The sequence below is a fragment of the Barbus barbus genome, assembly GCF_936440315.1.
Source record: "Barbus barbus genome assembly, chromosome: 14".
Lineage (NCBI taxonomy): Eukaryota > Metazoa > Chordata > Actinopteri > Cypriniformes > Cyprinidae > Barbus > Barbus barbus.
The window spans coordinates 22,356,552-22,380,009 of NC_136742.1; the positions used below are offsets into that span (position 1 = coordinate 22,356,552).

Consider the following 23,458-nt stretch of genomic DNA (forward strand, 5'->3'; position numbering starts at 1 on the left):
ATTTTGATAGGAAAGAATGAGGAAAACAAAAATAACGCATGTGCAAATTTTGGACTGGTGTGCAATGACGTTTAGAGAGCAGGGTAGCCGAAATAAAGCTAATACATATGATATTACATTATTTCATTACATCATTATAAGGATGCTGCAATTAAATAAAAATTTATTTTACATAATATTTACTACAATAACAAAAAAATATTGTTGTGATGACATTTTCTAAAATAAAGAAATTAATAAAATGGAAGCAAATAATACTGTAACCAACCATACAATTAAGTCTGTGCAAACTGGAAATAATTTTTTCACAAATAAAGACCAGGCCATGCTAATTTTACATACACTACACAAGGACTATGGCTATAGTTACAAACTGGATATAGCACAGCATAATTTAAAGTTGAAAAATGTTTCAGCCAATGCAATATAGGCCTTGGCGATATATAGGTCAACCACAATAAGTAATAATTACAAAGATCCTAGCCCCATCCAGATCAGTATATGAAATCACCATTGTCCTCAAGTATGCTTATAGTATGACTCAAATGTCATTCAAAAAATTAATCCCATCAGAACAGCACTTAAAACAGCCCTAAAGACAAAACAGAAGCATGTCACATGCCACATTTCAATACAAACAAAAACGTACCCATTTCACATGCATGATAGGAAAAAATAGCTTTGTTTTGAATAGATATAAAGCCACATCATCCAAAATCATGTCACTTAACAAGATAAGCACAAACAGACTTCATTTATGCAGACCAAATGTGTTTCCCCAGTCAGAGCCAAAAAATGAAGAAAGTTCTGAATGAAAAACATAATTGTTCACAAATGATCAAAACAGCCTATCTTATCTAAATAATGTAGCAGAGTCCAATTTTGATCATAAACAGTGCTGAGTAATTACCTCCTTAGAGTATAGTTTGTTTTGAGAAATGCTTTCACATTTGACTACTTTTGACTGAGAAATGCACTGAAAATTTACATTTTTGAAATTCACAAAACAATTTGTAAAGATCTAATTCTGCAGTGCAACAGGCCCCATCTCATATTTAGGTAATATATTTATGTCAGATCATATAAGAGACCCATGTTCAGTCAGAAATCCATTTTGTATATTGTGTGCTCTTATACTAGTCATATTTAAATAATACAAAAGAATGTGTGACATCAAAGTAATGAAAAAGCATAAGCAATTATTTGGCCTAGAGCAAGCAAAACTTTGCTCTACATCATAAACAGAGGATTTAATTTTCCACTGACTTGTAGCAGCTAATGCAATTATGCTCTAATAGTATCCATGTTTGTCTTTCAAACATCTGAAAATCATGCACAGGCCACATTTACATTTAATTGGGGAATACAAAAAGCGATTCATCTTGAAGAGGCAGTCAGACAGAGGAAGTGCTCGTAACACCAAGTCTCAGTCATTGTTCAAATAAGTACAAACTAGTAGGTGGAGAGAAAGATAGAGGGAAAGTTTTTTTTTTTCCAAAAGGCCAAAAGTCATTATTGTCCTTTCATCTTTCATTCCGAACTCATCTTAAGTTCAGCTTCCCAGCAGACTTCGACCTTTGCCCTGCACCAGACACAAAAGGTCAAAGAATCTCTTCTTGTCCAATCAAAGCAATTCCTACAGCTCAGAAAGAGCAATCAGCGGCCAAATACACTACCAGTCAAGATTTTTTTATGATTTTTAAAGAATTCTCTTCCGCTCACCAAGCCTGCAAAAATGTATGCTTTTATTTAACAAGGATGCTTTAAATTGACCAAGAGTGAAGATAAAGACATTTATAATGTTCCAAAAGATTTCTATTTCAGATAAATACTGTTCTTCTGAACTTTCAGTAGCACTTTATTTTACAGTATGTGTAATTCCCTAGTACATACATGATATATGTCTTGTACCTACAGGCAAATGAGTGGTAACACAAGGTACTTACCTGAAGTGTTTGTACATGGTAACAAATAAGAAACACAGCTGTACTTAACAGTTGTTCATGCATGGTAATTAGTTTGTACATACAGACAAGTGTGGGTAATAACGATCACTTACAGGTAGTGGCCGTACATGGTAACTAATTAGATACTTTACTGTGCTTACTAATGTATATGCATGGCAAATATGTAGTACTTATAGACAAGTGGGTACAAACAGGCACATCCTTACAGTATCTGTATATGGTATATGTCATGAGTCCCCATATAAATATAAGGTAAGCACTTACAGTAACTACTGGGTACAATAGCACTTTTTGGAAAATGGCTCTTTGTGTAACACCTTAGGCACTGCAATCAGTGCATGCACTGTTCTCAAATTAAAGAGTGTTATAATATTCTCTCCTCATTATTAAAGAGATGAAACAGAAGAATTACACCATACTCCACCATACTCTGAAAGCCTATTTAACCCACCCCACCCACCGTCACAAATTCCTGCCTAATGGCATCATTACGGGCCATGTTCACGCCAATCCCCTTGTAATCTAGGGGTATTCTGAGATGAATGTAGCTTCAGAGGACAAGCAGCAAAAGGGTCAAAGAGCTGTTTAGTTAAGCAATGAGCTTTGAAAATGTTAAAGGGGTGGTTGATTGCGATTTCACTTTTTTAACGTTTGTGTGTAATGTTGCTGTTAAAGCATAAACAATATCTGCAAAGTTACAATGCTGAAAGTTCAGTGGAAACGGAGATATCGTCTTTTAAAATTCTGGCAGTTTAATGCCTACAAAAACGACTGGTAAGGGACTACAACGAGTTACTTCCCGGGTCCGATACGTCACGGACCCAGATAAACCTCACCCCCGGGAACACGTAACGAAGGGGGCGAGGCCATACTGCGCTGCTTTAGAGAAGAGGAAGAGAAAAATAGGGGTGGCCGTAAAAATCTATTCATATATGAATCGTGGTTTTGTCTTCTAATGATTTTAATGGATTTACAAGTTTCAAAATCATATGTTTAAAGCAGTGCTTCGCCCTGCTCTGCATCTCTCTCTCATTCAGATCGTCAGATCAGCTCCAACAAACTGTTCCAATTATACACTTTTTCTCATTTTCACACATCAATGAGAAGCGTTATACATGGACGCGTGTGCAGTTGCTGTGCTGTATTAAGGCTTTAATTAGGATAAAGCCGTACATGAAAAAATAAAAACAGAAGCAGTAGCACTTTCATATAACAGCGTATCTAAAAGTATGAACCAACAACAACAAAAAAACCATACCATTAAAAGCCATGCTTGCACAGGTTCTGCGCGATCCTCTTCACTAATATCCTCTCCGTCTCATTCGGGCTCAAATTGATAAGCAATATAGATGATGCCATTGTTTACAATACAACCGGAGCACATGCTGCTGAGGTAAGGGGCAGGATGTTCAGACGCGCACTAGAGGCGGTTTAGTCAATCACAACACACTGGACCAGCTAACCAATCAGAGCCCATTACGCATTTCTGAGGGAGGGGCTTCATAAAACCAGGAAATAATTGGGGCGTTTATCAGAGAGGGGCAGAGAGGTGTGGAATAAAGGTGAATTATGTGAAAAATAATGTGTTTTTTTTTTTTTAAATAAGCATGAATACATGTTTGACTGCACCCCATATACACAATCAAGCCTAGAAAAAAAACAATCAACCACCCCTTTAAAAGCATTGAAAGCATCAATGTTCCTCCTATCCCGTTTTGAGAGCTTTATTAAAAGGTCTAACTATAGGTAGCAGATGCAACCAATCAGAGTGAAGAAGGATAAAATGCTCCTTAAAAATGGCAAGGTGATAATAGCTCCAAAGACACCAAAAAGTTGTAAGCATGCCAATGTTCATTTACAAAGCAGGCTGTCAAACTGTTTGGTAGGTTCAGCCATTTGAAACTGTGACGGGATGTAGAAAGAGCTAAATAAATCTCATACAAAAATAAGGGATCTTTTTTTCATTGACTACAGAAAGACAAAGGGAACTATTTTCTTTGGAAAGCTGACTGATATTCATATCCATCCAGCTGCTATCATCAGGATCTTCAGGAACTTGGAAAATTCAGCCAGAGTAGTAATGGTCCCTTAAGAATACCAATTCTGCTTATACTCTGTCTGAAGTTTATATCATTTGTCACAGCTTTTCCTGACAGTTTTAGGATGACAAGAATGAACTGAAGAAGTATTCCTGTTCATACGATTCTCCAGCTCCCTAAAGCCTGTCCAGAAGCCAATATTTGGACATATTCAAAGCGTACGCAAAATAATATGATGTAAATAGTACTGATAAAGAGCAAAAACCTTGAAAAGTGTGTGAGAAATAGTTTCCAAACTCAGTCTGCTCTAAGTAATTCACAGTGCTTCTATGCCAAAAAAATCACACACATTTAAACACATCCAAGTTCAGGAACTGGATTACAGGGGGGTCATAGTTACAGGCCTGTGTGTGTGTATTTGAGTATGCATGTATGTGTGTGTGGGAAGTATCACTGGAGTCTTAGGAAAGCAGTAGCACAGGGAGCCTGTGGCCACACACTGCTCAATGGGCCAACTGCTCTTTAAAAGATCACTGGACATCTGAAACTCATTGAAGCCTCCACTGACTATTAACCCTTATTCAGTGCCCAAAGGGACTTTCTATTTCCTCTTCCAGGTCGCAGTCGAAGAGTTGCCAGAGGATTAAACTTTTAGTCTCCATGCATGCATTTATCTACCAGTACAGTCTGAATGAACCAAACCGATTCTCCAAAAAGAACTAAGCTAACAGTTTTTTATCTGTTTATTTGGGTTAGATGGGTAATCAAACCAAAAAATAAATTAATTATTAATTAATAAAAATGAGTTGGAAAACTCAAAAGGCATATTTCCTTTTCTATTCTAAATCATCGCAAATAGTTGATGATTAGTTAGATATCAATTTGCTACAGAAATTCCTCGAGAATTTGGTTGAATCTGAAGCCAAATATGCTAAATGATCTAAATTAAAACAAACTGAAATGGATTAAAATCTGTACACAGTTTGATGTAGTCCTTCCTTTCCTGAGAGCAGGGTTGTTCTTTGATTTATGCAATAAAACACATGAACACCATCCAAATAGCCAGACGCAGATTGACAATTTCTTGACAAACAAGCTACTTGAGTTATGTGTTGTCTAGATAATGCATATTCCACTCCTTTGGCTGCATCTCGCATCTGCAAGGCTTCATAAAACGATCTACAATAATGCAAACAAATAGGTGACAGCCCGATTTTAGTACATGATTGCACACATCTGGAATACTGATTTACCCATTTTTGTGAAGGAACAGGCAATCTTGCTCTCCCACTCCCTCTTCTTTTGTGTTGCAAATCTTTCGGTTTAGTTACAGTGGACAGCGCATTCTGAAGCAATAACCAGATCCAGCGTACATCTTGAAAGAAATTCCTGAGCACCCCAAGGAGTGGATGGAAAATGTATTTGGCATGCTGTGTTTGGACACTTTAGGTCAGATTCAGGTTGGGAACGAATAAGGGGGAGGCTTAACATCTCTTGAGACGATACTTTCTTTTGAGACTCTCACTCTTCGAAGGCGTTTGAAGAGTTTAGATGCATTTTTCATCCTTACTACCACAAGAAGTTGCTTACCCTGCAATTTTATCATTTGTATGCCATCATCGTTTCAGCTTTTGTAGATTAGAGAAGTGAACTTGCCCTTGTACTTTAACTAATTACAAAGCCAAAACTCCACCGTGTTTAAAGTCTGAGTTTTGCCCCCAAAAAAGTGAGTCTGTCATTCATTATTCATGTCCTCATATCATTATTCTGTATATCAGGTATACTTTAGACAAATCTAAATTTATTAAATGTACATGCAACATATTGACTCTTCTTAACCCCTGTCTACTCAAAAAATACCAAATTATTAGAGCTGTTAGAGGACTCTAACTGTTGTGTAAAGTCAGTAAAGTACCTTCCATGGAAAAGTGCTGCACTACCAGGCATTCAAATGCTTCCAAGCTTGTTCCGCCTGGACAGACGGAATGATAATGACAGTGAATTCAGTGCACAGAACATCTGGGCACTACAAACAATGCTTTGATACCTCCTGTAGGAGTGAGACACTTCGGCATGAAGCAGCTCTCAGCAAACTAACAGATTTGTCATGTTTCTGGCAACAAGTCCCTGTTTCATCTGTAAACATCCTTAAAACAAGATACATTTTCTTTTAAAAAGTTGTGTAACAGAGATAGTTCATTTTTCTCACCCCTTGGCATTTTTTTTTCTTGTTTTAAAAATAAACCAAATTGCATTAGATTTATGCATAAATCAAGGGAAAAAAACAACATTTACTTTGCAATATGTATTAATAATATAAAGTAAAATGGTCTAGTTTGGTAAACACAGTATATGGAAAACACAGTATATGAGTTGTAGTTAGAGGTCCTCTAAGGGAACAAAGAAACAGGTTATAGGCTACTTATCAAACAAAACAATGTTCCCCAAAAATCCTAGGAAGAAGAACTTTGTGCAAAAAATAAATAATTATATTTTAATGTCACCATTAATGTCACAGACTTACTGTGAAATAGATAACTTTCATTAAGAAGAATAAAAGCTCATTTGCGTTGTTTTATGTACCTGGGTCATGAAAAGGCACCAATGCGAAGTTGTACAGTGGTGTCTGAGGTCTGCTGAGAGATGTTTCCAATATCTTCGATGCTCCTTCAATCACTTGCACTAAATCATCGTACATAGAGCCGGTGACATCAAACACAAACGCCAAGGTGGACGCTCCCTCAGGGATTTCTTCATTTGTGTCCTGGGCTGCTGACAAAACGTTAAGTACTAATATCAGACCAAGAAATAACGGCGAAGGTCTCAAGTTCATCTTGAGATTTCCAACTGCTCCTCGTCAAAAAATAACCTCGACAGAAGATTCAGCGACGAGCTGAGAGAAAATGACAAGACATTGGTTCGAAATGTCAACGCGGGCACTACTGGGGGAAAATAAAGTGTTTAGGGAGACAAAAATGTGAAGAAAAAACTCCGAGTCAGATTTCTCCTGACCGTGAACCGCGCGAGGATGCTTTGAGTTTGTTTTAGTGCGCGCGCGTCCTGCTCCTCAGAAGTTTCTCTAGACACTGTCGCCGTCACAAACGCTGATCCAATGTAAAGTTATTTTCACCAGAGCGACACAGCAAGCACCTCAGGCAAAGACGCTGCGCTCTGATTGGTCCACAGCTCTTTTTGGGTCGCTAGGGGGTCCTGTACATATTGACAGACCATTAATGGCCTTGCATTTCATGGGGTCTACATATAAGAAACAAATCTCACACAACATATACAAATATATAAACAATAAAAATCAGTGTTAAAACTAAACACAATTAAAAGGAATATAATAGGAATGTAAGGAAATAAAAATATACCTACTGTCCCAAAAGGAAGGTCTTGGACACCATTACACATTAATAAACAATTAAACACTCATTATAAGGCAATAAAATACATGTAAAACGTTAAAACAATAGATAAAATTTAAAAAATAATACAAATTAAAATTCAGTTTCCTTGGACTTCACACACGTTGTTTTCAGTTTTATGGGGACTTTCCACAGACATAATAATGATTTTTATTCTGTGCAAACTCTATGTTATATCCCCTAAACCTTACCTTATCTCTAAACTCGAGAACAAAAAAAAAACAAGAAAATAAAATAAAATTTCTAGTATGTTTTATATTACAAGCTATTTCCCAAAAAATGTTCCCACAAGGTGAAAAAAAAAAAATCAGGTTTTACTATTCTTGTTGGGACATTTGGTCCCCGCAATTTAGGATTTACCTCATTCACACATACAGACACACAGTTCATGCAGAGCTCTGTTGCTTGAGTTTTTGTTTTTACCACCACCTAATGGTAGGCTACAGATTACAGAAACTGAGATTATTGTATTTTCTATATTATTTGCCAACAAAAATAAAGGTGTCCGGTGAAGAAAGGGCAATGTAATTGTGAAACGTCACCCTTTAAATAATGACCTGATGTATTTTTGTTGGCGGTACGTTTTTTATGTAAAATGTTAAAGTGAGTTAAGTTTTCTTGTAAGCTTTTAAGACTTTGTAAGAAAAGGATCAGGATCAGCAGATTTTTCTCAGTAGGCCTAATGAAGTAGTAAAAAAAAAAAATTGGAAGACTGTGGAAAAGAGGAGCCAAATTGACAGCCATTCATGGGAGAAGAATTAATGAACATGGCCGTCTGTCAGACCACAACACATAAATGCCATTTGGGCTGATGAGATGTTAATATTAAGTCATTTGGAAAAAGATGCAAGGTAATAGTTTTCCATTATTTCAGTCCCATGTTGAAGTAAATGAGAAGAAAATATGTTTTACAACACTAGATGTCACCAGAGCAATTATTTAAACATTTCAAAGTGGGTTTTGCATGATCACAATTAAAAAATCCTTACTCTAAATGGCAATACCTGTTTAAGTGTTTCTTACCTTCAAAATCAGAATACTTCATATAAAAGCATTCTTCTCTGAACCTTCTCCAAAAATATGCATTTTTGTTTAAAGCATTTAATTTATTTAACAGTTTCAAATATAGGCTAGCCTACATACAGTGTGGCATTCCAAAGCGAACATGCAAATATCACAACTGATACTGAACATCCTTTAACCTTAAAAAAAAAGAAAAGAAAACTGTGAAACTGTTCATCTCTTTAAAACCAAGATCAGGATTTTCTCTTCATTCTGTCCATACTCTTCCTTGAACCACCTCATACTTTCCAACTGCTAAAAGGAAAGTGGAAAAAGATTATTTTGAAACCCAATTAGAACCCAATTTCCTTTGGACTTTGGTCCTTTAGTCCAAGCCGTGACTAATCGAAACTACAATCTCCATGTTAATGATAGCTCAAAGCAGAGATGTTAAGGGCTTGAGTGATTACAAGGGTGACTTCCTCCCAACAAACACAAATCTCCACTTAAAAAAAAAAAAAAAAGATTTTGTCCACTAGACTGCACTATGTAACATGCAAAAGTAGCATCACAGACTTCTATGAATCTTTGTTTAAAAACGATGCAATGTTTTTAATTATAACATTTCCATTATTTAATGTTTATTATATATTTATTTACAAATGACTTGAACATGCATTATAGCTAAAACATTTACCACCACTGACTAATTAATGAAAGAAAATTAATGCAGCTCAAAACAAGAATCTACCGAATTACACTGAATTAGATTTTAATAACAATAAACATTGAAATTCCAACAGACACACACTTGGCATGATAAAGTCTCATCTGCATCCTGGATTACTTGGAATTGACAGATAATTAACTCTCTCAAACTGTCCTCTTTTTCCATGTTGACACAGGTGTGTTGATTATGAGCTGGTGGTATGGAGGCAGGGTGTTTATGTTGGATATGCCCACTCTTCTGCTGGTTGCGGGTTTGAATCTGGGCCCAACACCAGCAGGCTGTCTGTGCTATTGATGCTAAAGATATACACACAATGGCAGGAAAAAATGACCAAAGCAGAAATTGTACTACCAGCTACACATTACTAACTTGCCATCCAAAAACCTACACGCACTACTTAAGGGAACGGGGTATTACTGATGTGATTCGTTTTGAGGGTTTTGAGTACAATCAAAAGATTAAAATCATGCATCTGAAATATTGGCAGGTAAATGTTTACTCTAATTCTACTTTACTCTGTTTTGGTACATACAAATACATATATCTGCACAGAGCTGATACAGAATGTGTTCACCTTATCGTGACTAAAAACTGACCTTAAACCAACTTTATATCTAACTAGTTTGGAATTTCAGCAGTGAGGTGCCAACTACAATAAATGCTGTTTTTATTGAGAGGAGCAAGGGAAATGCCATATTGAGCAAAGCCTAATTGCCAAAGGGGGACTGGATACACAACCATGCAAAGCAGTTCTCTGCCAAACCCAAGAGAAAGTTGTCTGAGTGTGTCTTCTGCAAAAAACTTCCCAATCTTATGCAACCTACAATAGGACATTACTGCAACCATAGCAAACTGACACAGAAGTTCTGTATTCATTGTAATGTGTTACACCACCCTGTGTACCAAACAATGTTGACTTGTTTTGCTGCTATTGCACCATCATTTACTCAAGGGGCAATGAATCACATTCCTATCTATCTATCTATCTATCTATCTATCTATCTATCTATCTATCTATCTATCTATCTATCTATCTATCTATCTATCTATCTATCTATCTATCTGTCTGTCCATATAATCATTCATCCATCCATCTATCCATCCATATCTATATATATCTATCTATCTGTCTATCCATCCATCTATCTAATCATCCATCCATCTGTCCATCCATCCATATCTATCTATCTATCTATCTATCTATCTATCTATCTATCTATCTATCTATCTATCTATCTATCTATCTATCTATCTATCTATCTATCTATCTATCTATCTATCTATCTGTCTGTCTGTCTGTCTGTCTGTCTGTCTGTCTATCCATCTAATCATTCATCCATCTATCCATCCATATCTACATATATCTATCTATCTGTCTATCCATCCATCTATCTATCTAATCATCCTTCCATCTATCTGTCTATCCAGCCATCAATCCCATGTATGAGAACATCTGGTTTCACATCTTTATGTGAAACCCAGTTCAAGGCTCTGACACAAACCAAGATTTAACATTTATTGTGGCAGATATGAAGCGCTGTCATAATTTACAGTGTTTTTATACCCCCTTGTTACACCCAAGTAATTGCTTCAGTATTTATAGTACATTAAAAACTGTCGCCAACCGCCTGACGGATATCAACAATGGGAATCAAGCATTTTCGAATATGAGAACATACTCTTCATCCTAAAAACAGGACACATGACACCCCAGCCCATCCTTCTCCATATCCAAACACAAACTGAACAGGAAAGAAGCCCCCTCAGCTCTGTAATTCAATAGGCCTAATACCGGGATTATATTGTACCTAATCCCCATAGAGACCCTCTTTGTGTCCTACAACTATGAATCAATCCAGTCCAGTGCACATGCACAAAAGCACATAGATATACACTTTTATTGACATGTAAACCGCACCCCAATAGAGACACAAAATATTCAACTATATGCAAAACTGCATAAAACACTTGTAGGCACTTCTATTTTAAAGCAGTTTTGTGAGAAAACTATATTGAGATAAAGATATATAATATATTTAATAAGTAGTGCATTCAATATTAATTATGAAATAAACACTATGGAGAAAAAAAATTGGAAAAATACAAAAGATCTACACAAATAAAAAGGAGGAGGCATGGGACACGAGATTGGTACAAGTGGCACCCTAATGAGGCCTGCAGGAATGTTGTGTAGCCATGTGAATGGCCACCAGTGGCGAGATAAAACCTCTCTCTGCTGTTTTTTCTGGGCTTGCCATTCTGTGCCGTCTGCACATTTTTCAGCCCAGTAATGACGCACCTCACAATGCTTTGTTTGGCACTGAAAGAGGTACTCAGAGTGATAATGAAGCGGGCAATACTGGCTGGATGTAACAAGCAGCAGAGGGAGCCCTGTGGCGCCCACCTAACCTATATACGAAAAGACTTACAGAGGGCAAGCTTTTGTTTAGTTTAGAGAATTAACAGACTTTTAATTCAATTAAATATATCTCTTTTAATTAGAGATATTCAAATAAAAAAGCAGGAAGAATCGAAATGGAATTTTACAATGTAAAAAATTTGCATGTGGAAAATTGCATAAATGTTTTAACAGCAAGCCATAAACAGCTACAAATTTGCAAGCAGTGCTGTGGACAGTTATAGATAATGAACTGTTAGTGATTAATAAAACATTATGCCAGGTACATTATCCTTAAGAGGCACTCATTAAAATGTATGTAATGAAATGAGCTCATTAGAGTGAATTAAGTAAGCAGAGACCAAAAAAGGATTTATGGCAGTAACTGGGCATGTAAATTATATATTCAGTGTGTTTATACAAATTACATGGGATTATTTAACAATTCCATAATCTTTATCTACCATGGCCATGACATCCTCAAACAGTCACTGTTGTTATCATATCCCCGCTGCTGCATTGTGTTTACAATAACTCTCTTTCAAGGGAAATGCGTGTCATTCCGATTGCACAAAAGCCCAATCGCGCACTCACTGTACAATAATTGTCATTCATAATACTATCTGGTCATCTGTATGCTTCCTTCAACACACATGCAAACAGAACAACCAATCAACCTTCTTACAAATTCCACTGTCTACCCTCCCGTTCAGACAGGAGACGGTGGACGGCTGGCACCAAGGTGAACAGAGGGGCAGATTCTGTCTCCAGGGTAACTAGGAAGCAGTGTTACATAACCTGGATGTGATGTGAGGAAGAGCGATGTGCTTATTTACAAAGTGAATGGGGGAAGGGAAGTGCAAAGATTGGCTGTGGCCTTTTCAGATGAATTAAATATATAACTGGGCATACATGGTTTGAACGAATACAGCATTAATCATGGATGCACAATTTATTTTGGTACACATTTTTCTTTTGGTAATACATCATATATGGGCTGGGTTGTAGTCTGTTGCTGATGACAAATTACATGATGAAAATTGCAGTCAGTAATTTCCATTGCTCATTTTAGGTCATGTATTCCAACTACTTTTAGATTACTTATGGCCTAATTTGTTTATGGATTTGAATGGGATTATTTTTATTTAAAAAAACTGAGAAATCAAATATATTCCATTCTTTGTTAACAAAATCATGAAATGCATTAAAGATTACATTACTTCAGGGTTTACTAATTACAAGGAATAAATTCTTGGGTAACACTTTATTTTAAGGTGTCTTTGTTAGACACGTTACATGCTATGATAACAATTAATTATGCATAATTACATGCAAATAACCCTAAACCAAACCCTCATCCTAACCCTAACCACATAGCAAATACATGTGGTTAATAAATATTACTCAGTACTTATCTGTATAATTACACTGTAACAAGGTCACCTTAAAATAAAGTGTAACCAATTTATGGAATCTGATTACGTAATCCTGATTACATGTAATAAATTACAACCAAGAATGAATATATAAATGACTATTAACCAACATTTGAAAACTGTGAACATGTGAATGTATTGTTCAATTCATGAAAGATTACCTCACACCATAAAGTCTTACATTTTAAGCAAATATTTCAGGTCAAAGGGTTCAAGTTGACAAATTTAAAAAAAATAAATAAATTTGGAATCCGTGCATTAAGGTATTCATTAATCCAAAAACACACATCCTCCAAATGCCTCATGCTAATTTTATATATCATATTGCATAAAAGTTCATCCTGTTTAAAGTTGCTGATTGGGTCACCAATTTTGTGAGTCCATCTCCTGTCTCAGGCTGGAATGTCAAACAGGAACACTGCATATGTGGGAACAGCACTCAATGACCCCGTTTCCACCAGTCTCACACTATTTGTGACAACAAAGGATGGAGCACAAGGAACAAACAACTTGGGAAAAAGATACCGTTTCCTTCCTAACAAGTGTCTGTGGGTCATTTACAACACAAGCATACTGAACATGAAAATCTTCTCTGATTTATTCTAAGGGAGCGGATTAGAGTCACATGTTTTTACTGTAAGCAGAGCTAATGTGTTTGGGTAGAAAAAGAATATCAAATGGAGGTCATTCGTTATCAAAATAAATAGAAATCATGTGGAATGTCTTTAGACAGAATTACTTATTTTGAAACTCGCTTCACATAAACAGACCTTCCGAGGACTCAAAAGTTAAAGGATTGTCTGTACTTTTGAAAACCAAACTTTTATCAAATTGAAAATATTCTCACAGGGGAACAAAAAACCTGACTTGTGTAGACATTTGAAGTGTTTCATCATTCGAAAAGCTCCTAAATGACATGTTCACTTACACTGTGGCTACTGATATCAACAAGTTTGTCTGAAGGTTACATTCAGGGTGAGCTTTAGAAAATAAAGGACAATTATGAGCTCTAAGGCTCTCAGAGCGTTCTGTACCCAAAATAAGACGATAAATCAAGATAAAACAGGCTACATAATGTCTCAAGATGTTCTGGCAGCTGTGTATATGAGTAAGACTGGACAGAGTTGGTGCAGATGTCCTCTGCCAGCACTATATGTCTGAAATACAAACAGCAGGTTGCGATTCTCTCTGCATGAATCGGCTTAATGTTTAATAGAATGACAGAGCTCAAAAAATGGGTGCATTTAAAAGCTGAATATCTTGACAGAAGAGAGGACTGGCATTGATTAACTTAACCTCTTTTCTCCTTTCCCATGTGTCCTTGAATAAACTCTTTTGTAATGCCTCACTTTTGAGGCACTTTCTCACCCTGTTTTCTGTTGATGGCCTCCATCCTTAAAAGAGCCCTCTCAAATCAATTGTTTCTCTCTCTCTACTTCACTTCCTTATTTTCTGACATGAAGAGATAATGGTCTTCAACATTTAATGCAATTCCCTAAAGCGCAGCAAATAGTTAATTACACTTAGACTTTCCAAGATAATACTTTTCAAAACAAAGAACATCAGTCGAATCCCACAGTAAAATTTCAGAGAATGCTGTATGTAATTTAAGTAAATATCTAACAATATATAACAAATGTTTGCCCTATATTTTTGTGTCCTTGGTGAAATGACTTTGTGTGTGTCTTTTAATGCATCTGTGAATTTTATGTGTGCCGTTTTGTATTCTGAGTGTGAGCAGCAGTCAGCACGTGGCCTTCAAGAGCTCCACCATGTGATTCCTTCCTGAGGGCAAGAACACAACCCTGTGTCAGAGTAGCTATCTATCTATCTTTCTGTTTTAGATAGACGGATAGATGGATAGTTGGACAGAGAGATGGCAGATAGACAGAAAGACACAAAGATGGATGAATGCACAAACAGCAACAGAGACAACAGACAGAAAGATATTACTTCCTTTCACACGCTGTTTCTCCTTTCCGTTTGAAAGCAATGACCTGCTAGTATAGCAGGTCATTGGACTTCAAATGGTAACCTCCGGGCACCACAGAAACACGACTGCACCATGAATGGGATTCATTGAATGTATTCCTTAAACAGAGTAGTGAAGCAAGATCAGTATACACAGAAAATACGCTACTCACACTGATACACGTAATGACAGAACCTTTTAACAGTGCTTTAACATCATAAATGCAGCGATTACAATTACAAAGAGACAGTAAATACAAGATAAATATGAGAGAGCAAAACTACCTCTGCTTCCCCGTTCGCATACGTTATGCGTCTGAGCGTGAAGTAACGCTTAAAGGAAAAGCGATATATTTTCCTTCAGTGTCCCACTAATTAAGGCCCCACCTACAACAATTGATAGGAACTCCCAATTGAAAATTGAAAAATAGAATTTTTCATTGAAAATAGAACATTGTATGCAAGTTTTGCTGGAACGTCATCTATGAGAGTATAAATAAATAATAATAAAAAGAAGACCAAGAATCACTAACATAAAATATTTGCTGCCAAAGGCCATATACATATAAATCAAATACTAATTGTTCAATACATTCTAATACATATGTTTAATGTAGTGATCTTCTCATGTTCAGAAAATAACAATGATAGCAGAGATTAGCATGTTTTTTATAGTATTCACATTTTTAAACTGAAAATGTAAAAAATTCAAATTTGTGAAATGTTTCGCCCTGTTTTAAGCCAAAGCACAAAATTCTGTTGATGTGAAGTGATGGCCCCACAACAGAAAACAGAGCACTTTTGTGTGCTTTACATCATTTGACTGTCTGTATTTGCCTTTCATTATCCATCGGCTTACAGCATGACAGGTTTGTATGGTTTTGAAACTGCATGTGCTTGTGTCTATTTGTAGAATGTATTAAGACAGATTTGTTTAAAACATGGTGACATTTGATGAAGGACAGAAACTTTAGAAAGTGGAGCATCGTGAGAGATATTTGCCAACATGAACAACACTTTCCATTGAAAGACAGAGGCGGAGGGACGGAGAAAGGCATCATAAAATGATTTCTAAATGAGAAAGCCTGGTAAGCTCAGCTTAAACAGAGTCACTAATTCTAGAGCAGATAACAGCACATTGATTGCCTATAACGCCTGTCTGGACTAACTGAGTATGTGCAAACAATTAGCACACAACTGAGTGTCATTAGCTTTTCAAACCAATCCAATATTGCAAAAGTGAACAGTGAGGTCCAAAAGTCTAAGTTTTTTTAATGTATTTTTTTTTCTTTCTAAATTTACTAGTCATATGTCAGTGAAATAAACATGAAATTATTAATAATCTCTAAAACTCAATATATCAATTTCAGTTTCTATCATAATGTGTCACATGCTTGTCTTAAATTTTTCAAAATTCAAATAAAAATTTCACAAATTGTAAAATCACAAATTGTAAATGTAAACTCATACTTTTAAAACCCATATATACAGCCTACTGTGTCAAGAAAATTCACATGTCATCTTTATTCAATCATAATGTGTTAGGCATTCAGTTCTCAGAAAGCAAATAATATGATCATGAGAGCATAAGAAGTTATCTTGCTCTGATATCTGATACCTCCCTTCTACCACTACAATATGCAGTGTTCGTTCACAAACAGGAACACAGGCATTCATACAAGGGCCAGGCTGCTCTGTTTTTCTGGTCCTTTTTCAAAGCAGCAGCTTTACATATTACCAAACACTAAGCAAATGAACAGGCTTTTCCATTACTAAAACACGTTTCACACGTTCACCCAATCACAGATCGTTTGGCCAAACCATGACTGGCTTATTGCCATCAGTGAACGATTCTATCAAACTCACAAATTCCCCTGACTCGACAACAGATATAAGGGGTCACAGAGACGTGGCAGGCTCTCAACTAGTCGAATTCTGGTTAAAAGTTAATCTCTTTATTGACTCGGTGCCCACTATTTGCTGTTAGTCTGAAGCCAGGTCAGTCAAAGGTACTCACGTGTTACACAGTGTGCACGGATATGACCCTGAGGCTTCAAGCAGTTCCAGAGTTTGATCCCATTCACAACTCAGCAAACAGGTAATGGTTCAGTGTTACTGGAGCAGTTAAATGTTTACATTACCTATGTGAGATCAACTGATGCCCTTTGATGCTGGGTCGAGCATGAAGGCCACAAATCTCATTACAAAAATAGTCATAGAAAGTAGCATTAAAACTCTTTAAAACTTCTACGTAATTTGTGAGTTTTATAAAAGCAGACATTAATATTGCACAATGCACATAATTATGATTAGAACACCATGTTCTAACCAGAAGGCAACAATAAGTATGTGCGATTGCAAAACTGCTTTGAAAAGCGACTCAATCTCAGCCAATCAGTAGCTATTTAATATGTAATGTATAGTTATGAGAAGCAGGACTTTGGACCAATGAGATTTCACAGAAGGCGGGGCTACCCATCCCTCCCCAGACATAGAAACAAGATTTACACGATGGAACTTTTATTGCTTGGTGCTTTATCATGTCAACACTTGCTAGGACACAAAATTCGGTGTATAATTTACATTTCAAAACATGAATGACACCTCAAATCATTCTGTTTGTTGAGGAGCAATGGGATTTACTATGTATGGGAAAATAAAAAGAGATAAATTAGACTTTTTTCGATTTTGCCAGCAAGCAATTACTTAGAGAACACCTTCCACCTTCCTACCGCACCGCAAGCACCTGCAGCATCAAGCACCAAAAGATATTTTGTTAATGAGAAAATATTACTTGTTATTCATATTAATAATCCATCTACAACAGAGATGTGTTCTTTGTCAAGGGTGTGTGAGTGAACAGGACCTGAATAATAACATTAAAGACCAGAATGCATTTGAGTTTGGCCTCGCTCTTCATCAAAATTCAGGGCTATTGAGTACAGCTATTATTTCCTTCTCCATTTCCAACTCACTAAACTAGACCTATACTCACAAACACAACCTAATTTAGAGGCTCTCATATCGAGTGGGACTGGCTTTATTAAAGGATGAAGAGGTGGTGAATGCGCTTGAAGAGAAGTGCCTGCTAACTACCACATGATAGCAGCAGAAAATGATTACCCGATATTTTTCATTCACGTTGTTACATCAGCTTTTTTATGGCTGTCTATGTTGAGTACAGCCTATCATCTCTCTGTGCTATTTTAAACTTCATTGGAATTATAATTGCATTTATGGCGCTATCCCTATTCCAATGCTTTAAAATGAATGCTGAGTGGCTTTAGCTTAATAAAACGTGCTAATGAAATATACGTTATGTATCACATTAAATCAACGCTCTAAATAAAATTTACTTCAGAGTGTACACCGGTCCACATTTGAGAAAGCAGTTCTTGCGTTTGTGCACATGTGCATCCTGAATTACATAAATCACTCACCACATGATCTGACCTCACTCTCTCTGAGATGGGGAATGACGTCTAGAAATGGCTGGGCCCCTATTGAACATTGATTTATTTGGTTGGATAGGAAGTTGCGTAAATGACTGATGACAAGTACAAGTGTGTCCAATGTTTGGGCTGTTGAACTCTTACAAATCCCAATGAAAGCATTCCTAGTTTCCTTGAGTGTGTAATTTCTACAATCAGCTTTGGTTTGATTGATCTGATCATTGAGGTGATCACAGTTTGCTTAAACCCAGGAGTGCCAGTTTGGTCTTTACTGCTGTTTTGAGCCCTGATAGATTTAGGACACCTTTCAATGGGGCATGAAATCTGAACACACCACTGAGATTTGGACAAACAAATATTCCAACAGAAATCTAAGGAATTTTAGTCATCTAAGGATTTAGAAAAGGGATAATAAGGCTTTGTAATAATAAGGTGAGGAGCCACTGCAGGTGAGGCGCAGGCATAGAGCTGTGATAGCTATGGCAGTCCTCTTCGCATGAACGAGACCAGACACTGGAATGCTGTGAGGTGTGTGTATTTATGGCATGGCTAATGAGTGGTTCAATGATGTGCAGGTGCGTGTGATCAGTACTCAGGTGAGGGAGTGGGCTGTGATTGGCTGGTGACAGAGCCTGGCAGATCGGTGACAGTATTGTTGACTAAAATTAGCCAATCAAGTCGGAATTAATGAATAATGACAAAATACAAAATATTGACAAATGTAAAAATTACGTGTCAAAATACAAAATGTGACTTAACCAAGAAAACCTGCAAAACATCAACACTGGCTAAGACAAAGATTATGTTTGACCAATTTACTCTCATTGCTGTGTCAGAGTGGTAAATATTGGACATTTACATTTATTCATTTAGCTGACGCGTTTATCCAAAGCGACTTACAATTGCTATATATGTCAGAGGTCGCACGCCTCTGGAGCAACTAGGGGTTAAGTGTCTTGCTCAGGGACACATTGGTGTCTCACAGTGGATTCGAACCCAGGTCTCTCACACCAAAGGCATGTGTCTTATCCACTGCGCCATCACCACCACCCAATATTGAAATACATAATTGTGAACAAAATCTCTTAATATCCAAACTCCAGTCACGTCGAGAGAATACGAGTAATACGAATTAAATTAATAACAAATCCTTTGTAAAATCCCATGATGGGCATTTAATTATACTGTCATTTTAATATTAATGAAATTCAAGTTCAAGCAGTTCAAGAACGACAGGGAACATCAAGAAAAGGGGTGAGCGATCGAATGTGGGAAGAAAGAGAAGGAGAAAGTACAAGTAGAATAAAGATGGCAGGAGAGAGAGTTTGTAATTGAATTAAAGGCTTGGCGGCTACATGCGTTCTCAGACTTAATGAGTAAAACTAAATCTACATAGCAAAATCGAAAGTCTTATCGTCATGGAGATATGGAGCTCTTAATGAAGCTCTCAGGCCTCAATGTTTTTCTGTAAGTGAGGGTTCTCTAGTACTACTATAGCGGTCTGGCAAGGTAAACACGTCTGGTGGCTCATGGCCAACAGCGAGCAGCACAGTTCTAAAGTGTGTGAGCAAATTTCTGATCCACTTACCACGGTCAATGGAAAAGAGAGGCGTTGAGTAGAACAAGGATGCTGGCTGGACCAAGGGCTATTGAGGGAAGGTGGACACAATAAACTGGACAAATAACCACAAAAAAGAAACAGGCTCTGTCTGAAACCTAAGGAAGCTAAGCTTCTGCCCAGTCAGTGAGTGACTAAACAGACAGCGTTTCATAGGCTATGAAGGTTGGGGATTAATAAGTAAAACTTAACTGCATTTTCAGGAGTGTTAGCTTATTTAGAGCTTTAGAGACAATCTAGTAAATATTTTGTGACTACAATGCTTATGTCACAGAAGCGGAGTAATAATTTGGACAAAAATATATATATTTAAATGTAAACATGGTACATGCTGCCTGCATATTACAAACAGATGAACACAGTAGGATGTTATGAAAACATTAGATGTCTTCCTAGTTCTACACTGCTTGTGCATCCAACAAATTCTACACACAACAATCATCTACAGTTTCAGAAATGCAGCATCATGGAACAATCACTGCTCTGCAATAGTGAGACAAAGAGAGAACGGAGAGAGAGACTGTAAATTCAGCACAGACACATACACACACAGTATGTTTCACTGCAGTATTCCTGAAGGGGAAGGTATGTCTTGAGACAGCAGCAGTAACTGCAGACTGATTCCTCCACAGTCCAATCAAATCAGCTGCGAGCAAAAATAGAATTCACCATTAATGCAGTAACTCACATGATTTCTAATTTAACAAGTCACCTCTGTTAAGGCCCCCAGCTCCCTTTCTTTTTGTCAGACGAAACACACAAACATTTTTATAAATATTTGTATTCAGCAAACACAGAAAATATACGATAGTAAAGCATGAAGGTTCTGATCTGACTCTCTATATCAACATTGTTTACAGGAAAGAGTAATTTACCATATAAATATAATGGTCTACTGGACAAAGGTTGTTAATATAGTGGCCTCCAAAAAAATATTAAATCAAATGACATTTTATATATATATATATATATATATATATATATATTATATATCAAATTATATATAAACTTTTTTATATATATATATATATATATATATATATATATATATATATATATACATACATACACACATACACATATACATACACACACACACACACACATACAGGTATGTATGTTTTAAATATGACTACAACTCAAATCATACTAGTTTTAGAGAACTAATTTCTTTGCAAATTATGTATTGAAATATATAAACAGTTTTAAATAGACTTCCATTTAAGAACAGGGGGTGATAAAAGTCCAAAGGCTGATAACAAATACAGATTAAACATGCAAACTTATACACAGACACATGCCAGAACATCCACCCACCCACCCACCCACCCACACACACAGACACAGAGAGAGAGACACACACACACATCTTTCTCTCTCTCTCTTTCTAATTGCAACACTCCTCTCTCCCTACAGCTACTGTTAATTCACAATGTCCCCTGTCAATATGACATTTGATTAACATAATATAAAAACAATATAATTAACTAAACAGATTAAAAAAAATTAAATTATGGATAATGACTTATCTAGTTTACATTTTCATTAAATTAACTTTTGCTGTACACTTAACATGCTTGTGTGTGTTAATTAGTTTGACACCCAGGAAGGCCAATGCAAAATAAATACTTAAATTATTGATTTATTTAGATTTTTTAAGCAGTTATGACCCAGTTAAAGAATCTTCTACTCTATATAAAGGATACACATTAATTAGTAAGTAAACAAGCTGTGCTTATCCCATGTCTTTACATCAGCCTTGCTTTCATAAAAGAGTAAAAACAAATGTTGTCATTAAAAATTGAGAATAAAACTGGCATCAACCCACTTAAATGTTCTTTTAATGAACAAGGCTACTGGTATAAACTTATATAGACTCCTAGAAAAAATAATGAGAAATTCTTCATCTGCAAATAATGATGTTAAGATATAATTTCATTGTGAGACAGGTTCATTTTCTTCTATAAGTCAAAACTGACACTTTACATTTTGTTATGATTACTCTCTGATATCTTCAATAAAATCCTAAGTGAATAATGGCCAGCCCTGCAGAATAATGAAATTAGACGAGCTACATTCAACTGCTCAGTATGAACAATAAATGTGTCAGATAGTGGTTACTGCTGAATGAACGTCCAGGCTGCAGACATATCATAGATCCTAACAAGATGCCTGCAACTCATAAGTCTAATGAGCCATTTTAAGGTGTAAAACAATACGGATAGTTCCTACATTGCTGATGTATTCATGGTTCTCAATTGGTGGCAATTTAAATTAATACTTGGAAATAGCTCATGCAGTTTGTATCTGAGTAATGAAGCACACAAACAATTGGCTGGAATAGATTTAAAGACTACAGAGTATAACGATGAGTTATTTAAGAGATTGTTAAGAACATGTACTGAACTGCTTTTGTATCTACAGGGATATAACAGGCATGGATGCGGTGTTCAGTAGGCTACACCCTGGAAAGTTATGTTCCATCTATTGACATCACTCATAGTGTTATTGTTATTATAGTGTTAATTAAAAAAAAAAATGTAACCCATGAACCTGTATGGAAAACAAAGATTTCCTCAGCAAGAATGACTCAATTCATACTGTAAATCTGCTGTGTATTAAATCCCCCAGCATCCCTTTTAACTCACCTGACATCATTACACTTCAATATAGAAAATACAGACATGCCAGCTTCTCTAAGAGTTTATGTAATATACCTTCACACAGTACACTGCATGACCTAGTTTTTACTAAACCAGTTTATGCATATAGCATAACCGTCTTTTTGTATCTACACTTACACTTAACATTAAAGTGCCTAATTTTTTTATATAAAGCCTTAGTCTTACAGAATAATTATACTAATTATTAAATATAGTAATTTTAAATGTTTAAAAAAATTATCTCATGCCAGGTTAATGTACAGTAACACATAGAGCTAAATGACTTGCAGGTTGATTTACCTAAAAAGTATAATCACTGGCTCTAGCTTGAGCACACTGACAAGCCCAAAATGACAACACTGACTGAGCTAACAGCATGAATTTGAGACGAAGCCATTTGTTTTTTGCAACTAATGGAAGAAAGATGGACTGTTCTGGAAACTTCATCATTTTGTCAAATCCACTAAAATGCTTTATGAATGTGAAAATCACACAAACATTTAGCATGCTATTACGACAATGACATGCAAGTTTTCGTTCTCCACAGTCCTATTTCCTTGTAGAGCATTCCTTCTGCTGAACAAAGCTAGATTTTATTTATTTATTTTTGGAGCTGAGCTGATTCAAATGTCCTGCTGGCAACATTCCCCAGACGCCTCACGTGTTATTTGCAGTTGTGAGACGTTGCCTCTCACCTGAAATATTAATACTGCTGCTGTCAGAACACATCTGTGCCAGCAGACTGAGCCTGAGG

The 23,458-nt window shown here is 36.3% G+C and overlaps 1 protein-coding gene across 2 annotated transcripts in view; it reads right to left on the bottom strand.

Annotated features, from left to right (window-relative positions):
- Positions 1 to 7,076, bottom strand: part of LOC306880268 (hemicentin-1-like) — a 112,260-nt gene extending 105,184 nt beyond the window's left edge. For both annotated transcript variants that reach the window (XM_079433700.1, XM_079433701.1), the window contains exon 1: positions 6,590 to 7,076. In XM_079433700.1, the coding sequence (XP_079289826.1) occupies positions 6,590 to 6,839 (250 nt within the window). In that variant the 5' untranslated portion in view covers positions 6,840 to 7,076. The remainder of the gene's footprint in view (positions 1 to 6,589) is intronic.
- Positions 7,077 to 23,458: the final 16,382 nt, after the last annotated feature.